This window comes from Colobus angolensis, unplaced genomic scaffold, assembly GCF_000951035.1.
Source record: "Colobus angolensis palliatus isolate OR3802 unplaced genomic scaffold, Cang.pa_1.0 Scaffold181, whole genome shotgun sequence".
NCBI classification, from domain to species: Eukaryota; Metazoa; Chordata; class Mammalia; order Primates; family Cercopithecidae; genus Colobus; species Colobus angolensis.
Window position 1 is genome coordinate 951530 of NW_012114944.1, and position 6779 is coordinate 958308.

General features: G+C 40.0%; 1 protein-coding gene across 10 annotated transcripts in view; it reads left to right on the forward strand.

The window, feature by feature from the left end:
- MELK (maternal embryonic leucine zipper kinase) overlaps positions 1–6779 on the forward strand; it is a 119649-nt gene that overhangs the window by 57438 nt on the left and 55432 nt on the right. For all 10 annotated transcript variants that reach the window (XM_011939412.1, XM_011939416.1, XM_011939417.1 and 7 more), the window contains one exon: positions 1557–1655. In XM_011939412.1, coding sequence (XP_011794802.1) covers positions 1557–1655 — 99 coding nt within the window. The remainder of the gene's footprint in view (positions 1–1556; positions 1656–6779) is intronic.

Here is a 6779-nt window from a genome sequence, read left to right on the forward strand (position 1 = left end):
ATTTATAGACAGGGTTTTACTCTGTCACCCAGGCTGGAGTACAGTGGTATGATCTTGGCTCACTACAGCCTTGACCCCCAGGCTCAAGTGATCCTTCTACTTCAGCCTCCTGAGTAGCTGGGACCACTGGTACACACCATCACACCTGACTAATTTTTTGTGTTCTTTCTTTAGTTTTCTTTTTTTTGGTTGTTTTTAAATGTTTTTAAATTTTATTTATCATTTCATTCCTTATAATTACTTTCAGCAAACCATATATTTTTTGTAGAGATGGGGTTTTGCTGTGTTGCCCAGGCTGGTTTTTAACTCCTGAGCTCAAGCAATCTGCCTGCCTCGATCTCCAAAAGTGCTGGGATTACAGGTATGAGCCACGGCATCCCGCCTGTTCCCAACTCTTGCACATTAAGTATGGTAGTAGATAATATATGCTTGAATATTAATAATTAATTAATTAAAGATAATAAATGCTTGAATGAGTTGATGTGCTATTGAATGGGCCCTGTTACCTAGTGCAGTGGTTCTCAAACTTCAGCAGATATCAAAATTACCCCAGGCTTGTTAAAATACAGTTTGCTGAACTCCAGCCCCAGAATGTGTAATTCAATAGATTGGGGCAGGACTGAAATTTTGCATTTCTAACAAGCTCCCAGAAGATGCTGATGCTGCAGGTCTTGGGGCCACACTTTGAGAACCACAGTTTTAGTGGAATGAGCCTCTGAGGGTGAAAGATAGGAGTGCTGAAGCCTACGTAAGCACTCTACCAATTAATCAATGTATCACCTAATCTGATCTATAAAACGGGGGTTCCGAGCCTGGCCTCACTGCTATGTAGTAGTATGAGGACAAAGTGAGATTGATAGGAAACACTTTGAAAATCTGAGTATCTTATTAGTGCAATTTTTTTTCATTATGTATTCAGAATATCTTCTGTTTTTTTCATCTATTAAATCATCTCCATCTTTTATTCAAAATTTACCTCAAACTCACTCACCTTGATTAAGTAGGGCCAGACCACCAAATCTCCGTAATGAAATTGAAAATGCCTTACTCTTTCTTCTAGACTCCAAAAAAACCTTAAATCTTTGTTAATTTTCTCTCCTTACCTTTGAAAATTACAAATGGAAAGGTGTGCTTTTCAACTTGTTCTGTGTGATTGTAAGCTCATTGGAGGTAGAGATTGCATGTTTAGTATGAATGCCCTGCATTGTGGCTGCTTGAATGTTGAATTGGTGAATATTTCCCGTGAATAGGTTTTCCAGCAAAAGACTATTACATCATACAATAGATTGACTGAACTTCATGAATAATGTCCATACCAATGAAGTTCATGTTTGTTAAACATTTATCTTCTAAGCCTGTGTTGTTTGCTATAGTTTTCTTGCCTCTGTTGCCTTTTTAAAAGAATTTATTCCAAGGCCATTTTAAGGTCTTTGACAGCATTTTTGTGATGATAAATTTTACATCTGTTGTGATGCATTTTTAGTTCTCAGGAGGAAAGGTGTTCTATGTTCTGTATTTGAAATGTTAATCTCTAACTACTTTTTAATGGCCACTAGGTGGACCCAAAGAAACGGATTTCTATGAAAAATCTATTGAACCATCCCTGGATCATGCAAGATTACAACTATCCTGTTGAGTGGCAAAGCAAGAATCCTGTAAGTAAAATGAAATCCAGTAGAATTTTTTTTTTTTTTTAAACTTTGTGTGGTCTTTGGGTGAATTCAGAACCTACAATGATGTGGTCTAAATATACAAGAAAATATATTTTGTAGACTTATTAATCAGATTGGTGTTTGGGAGACTTGACACCTAATAGACAGTGGTTCCTTGACCCTATCTGCAAATGAGAATTACCTGGGACCTTAAAAAGAAATGCCTGCTCCCCATCTGAGAACACTTAATGGGAGTTTTTAAAGCTCCCTGGTGTTTCTCATGTGCAGTCAGTCACGGTGCTCTGGGAATCTTGGGCAAGTTACTTAACTTTGCAGAGCCTATTTATTCATCTGTAAAAAGTAGGCTAAACCACTTCTACTTCCCAGAGAAGTTATGAGGGTACAGTAGTTCTCAAACTTTTTAGTTTGAGGACCCCTTTATACTCTTAATATTTATTTATTCATTAAAAAGTAACATAAAACTATTATATAGTAACACAAATATTTTTATGAAGAAAAACCATTTACAAAATACATTTAGCAAAAAGAATGACACTGTTTTACAACTTTGCAAATTTCTTTAAAGTCTAGCTTAATAGAAGACACCTGTATACCCACGTGCTTCTGTGTTCAGTCTCAGTCTGTTTGATAGGTTTTGATCGAAGCCAAGGAATAAAATGCAGCCTCACACAGATATGTAGTAGGAAAAGGAAGACAAATTTTAATAGCCTTTCAGACAGTTTCTGATATCCCATTAAAACTTGAAAAGTGGTAGTTTCTTAAAGGGTAATTACATGTGGAATCTGAAGCCATATCAATGAAATTTTGTACTGTATTCCATAAAATCCATTGTTCTGTCCATTAGATCTTTTCCCCACATAACATGATGCATTGGTTATTTGGAAAACACTGGTTCACTGAGTTATGCAAATCTTCCAAACGTTAACAGATTTCGTTATACAACATTAAATCACGTTCCTTAAAATCACTACTGATCTCAGTAGAAAAGTCTTTTAACTATTGGAAAGCACTCAAGACCATGGTGGCAAGTAAAAGTTTTCTAAATTCTAATTTTTGCTTAAAAGTTCAAATTCTGTCATTGACAACAAATGTGTCATTTTCCTTGAACTGACAAGTTCCCATGGTTCATTTTTGAGAAAATGTCTGCTAAACATTTAAGTCTAAATAAGTATAGTTGGTCAGTGTTCTTTCTCGTCAAAATAGTTTTCTTTGAAAAAAACAGCTAATTAGGCCAGGCATGGTAGCTTGCGTCTGTAATCCCAGCACTTTGGGAGGCTGAGGCAGGCATATTACTTTAGGTCAGGAGTTCTAAACCAGCCTGGCCAACATGGTAAAACCCCATCTTTACTGAAAATGCAAAAAATTAGTTGGCATGGTAGTGCCTATAATCCCAGGTTCTCGGGAGGCTGAGGCAGAAGAATTGCTTGAACCCAGGAGGCAGAGGTTGCAGTGAGCTGAGAGCGCCACCGCACTCCAGCCTTGGGTGACAGAGTGAGACTCTGTTTCAAAAAGAAAAGAAAAGAGGCTGGGTGCGGTGGCTCACGTCTGTAATCCCAGCACTTTGGGATCCCAGGCAGGCAGATCACGAGGTCAGGAGTTCGAGACCAACCTGACCAATATGGTGACACTCCGTCTCTACTAAAAATACAAAAATCAGCTGGGTGTGGTGGCACACACCTGTAATCCCAGCTACTAAGGAAGCTGAGGCAGGAGAATCGCTTGAACCCCAGAGGAGAGTGAGACTCCATCTCAAAAAGAAAAAGAAAAAAATGGCTAATTGAGCTCATAATTCAGTCACACAGGTGCTTTTCCTCAAGACAGCTATCATACTTTGGTATGTAGAAGTACATTATGCTACTACCTGTTTAGTCACACAGAATATGTACTCAAAGTAAAAATGTAATAAAATTAATATCTTTTACTGGTTTATCAAGGAAATTCTTAATTAAAACTGCCTTCTTTTCAAACTATGGGTATATGACAAAGAATACAATATTTTAGTACAGTTTGGTGCCACTGCATTGATTAATACTAAGGTGCCAGCAATTTTATTTATTTAATTTTAATTTTTTATTTTTTTGAGAGGGAATCTCGCTATTATCATCCAGACTGGAGTGCAATGGCACGATCTTGACTGATTGCAACCTCCATTTCCCAGTTTCAAGCAATTCTCCTGCCTCAGCCACCTGAGTAGTTGGGATTACAGCCACCTGCTACAACATTTGGCTAATTTTTGCATTTTTAGTAGAGACAGGATTTCACCATGTTGGCTAGGCTGGTCTCGAACTCCTGACCTCAGGTGATCCACCTGCCTCAGCCTCCCAAAATGCTGAGATTACAGGCATGAGCCACTGTACCCAGCTGCCAGCAATTTTACTTATCACTGCTTTCATACCATCCATACAAATGTCAACACTTTGATAAATGAAAAATAATATTATAAAAATAGTTTGATCTTGGAGACTCTCAGGCATCTGCAGACCATGCTTTGAGAACTGGTCTAACATGCGTATATGTAAAAAACATAAACAACACCAAATGTTGTTTAAGTTTAAACAGTTTTAAAAATATTTCTACATTGTTTTTAAAAAATGCTTTTTTTTTTTTTTGAGACAGAGTCTTGCTCTGATGCCCAGGCTGGAGTGCAGTGGCACAATCTCGGCTCACCACAACCTCTGCCTTCTGGGTTCAAGTGATTCTCTTGCCTCAGCCTCCCGAGGAGCTGGGACTACAGGCATGCGCCACCATGCCTGGCTAATTTGTATATTTTTAGTAGAGACGGGGTTTTACTGTGTTGGCCAGGCTGGTCTCGAACTCCTGACCTGCCTGCCTCGGCCTCAAAGTGTTGGGATTACAGGCATGAGCCACTGCGCCGGGCCTTAAAAATGCTTTTTTTCAAACAAACGGCCACTTGGTAAAAATGTGGATATTACTATAGGACATGGATATTTTGTGTATTAGTTACTGTTGCATTAAGAACTACCCTGAAATTTAGTGGTTTAAAACAATAATTTGGCTGGGTGCGATGGCTCACACCTGTAATCCTGCACTTTGGGAGACCAAGGCAGGTGGATCACCTGAGGTTGGGAGTTTGAGACCAGCCTGACCAAGATGGAGAAACCCCATTTCTACTAAAAATACAAAATCAGCCTGGCATGGTGGTGCATGCCTGTAATCCCAACTACTCGGGAGGCTGAGGCAGGAGAATCACTTGAACCTGGGAAGCAGAGGTTGCGGTGAACCGAGATTGCACCATTGCACTCCAGCCTGGGCAACAAGAGTGAAACTCTGCCTCAAAAAATAAATAATAATAAAAAATAATAATAATTTACAATTCTGTGGACCAGACATTTGGGCTGGGTTCAGCTGGGCCGTTCTTATGTAGGCCTTGCCTGGGGTCGTGGCTACAGTTGTCTTGTAACTGGGCTGAATGGTCCAAGCCTCGCTAGAAAGACTGGCTGTTTCCTGGGCCACATGTGTCCATCAGGCTAACCTGAACTTTTTTATATAGCAACTGGATTTTCTTCTCTTTTGTTTTCTTTTTTTTTTTTTTTTTTGAGACCAAGTCTCACTCTGTCACCCAGGCTGGAGGGCAGTGGCGCGATCTCTGCTCACTGCAAGCTCCGCTTCCCGGGTTCAAGCCATTCTCCTGCCTCAGCCTCCCGAGTAGCTGGCACTACAGGTGCCCGCCACCATGCCTGGCTAATTTTTTGTTTTTTTTTTTTAGTAGAGACGGGGTTTCACCGTGTTAGTCAGGATGGTCTCGATCTCCTGACCTCATTATCCACCTGCCTCAGCCTCCCAAAGTGCTGGGATTATAGGCATGAGCCACCGCGCCCGGCCAGCAACTGCATTTCAGAAGAAGAAAGAGGATAAGCCCTAATACTGTAGCATTTTTCAAGCCTCTGCTTGCATTGTACTAACTAGTGTCCCACTGGCCAAAGCAAGCCATGTGGCAAAGCCCAGAGCCACTATGGAAACTGTATCTTTCAAGGTTGTACAATTCTTATTCTCTATTTATACATAAGGGAATGGAAAAATGAAAAACAACTATTTATGAAATAAATTTAGTGAGAAGAGTGGCATGGCTTTACATCTTTGCCGATTTCTTTGAAGTCTGTCTTATTAGAAGACACTCATGCTTCTGCATTCAGCCTGTTTTGATAATGTTGTTTTGATTGAAACAAATGAAGAAAATACAGCCTCACAGAGATATGTAATTAGAAAAAAGAGAAGTATTTTAATAGTGTTTCCAGATAATTGGGGATATTCTCTGATATCTCACCAAAACTTTTTCAGTGAACTAGGACATGTGCATCAATCAACAGAATAGCTTAGAGGTGTGTCTCAGATATGCCATAGCATAGAATTGGTAGATCTGTGGGGTATTTGCTTTCTGGAATAATCACACCAATGTAAATATCCTTCCCAGTAGCCAGCTCATCTTGGAAAGAAAGACTATACTTGTTCCAGGCCCCTTCTCACTATTCTGCCCACTATTAATGGGCCATGTGTCCTGAACTGAAATCACTCCTGATTCTCCTATGATTGTTAACTCCTAAAACTTTCTCATATCCAAATTTCCCCTGGCCCTACGTGACATCTTTAATATCTGTTGAGCAAATACAACATAATTCTAACAGCAACCATACCAAGATCCTAAGAATAGTAGAATGTGCAAGCATCTGAGCAGTGTAGCAGCAGAACCAGGAAAGCTATGATGTGCCCCTTGTGAGGTGGAGAGAGTGGGTGGTGCAAATGCCTGTGTTCAGCCATTGGGGGTCATCATTTCTCCATGTGTGGAGGGCTTTGCACATCTCAGCCATGATCCTAATAGGATAGAATACATTACTATTTGTGTTAGATGCCAAAATGAAGAAAGTCTCTACTTTCTACAACCCCAATTTTTTTTTTATTTGGGACACAGTATAAAGTAAAATATATAAAGTTTTGAGTGTTCCAAAAGAGTCTACCGTTTCCCTTACTTTTTTTTTTTTTTGAAAATGGAGTTTCGGGCCGGGCGCGGTGGCTCAAGCCTGTAATCCCAGCACTTTGGGAGGCCGAGGCGGGTGGATCACGAGGTCAGGAGATCGAGACCATCCTGGC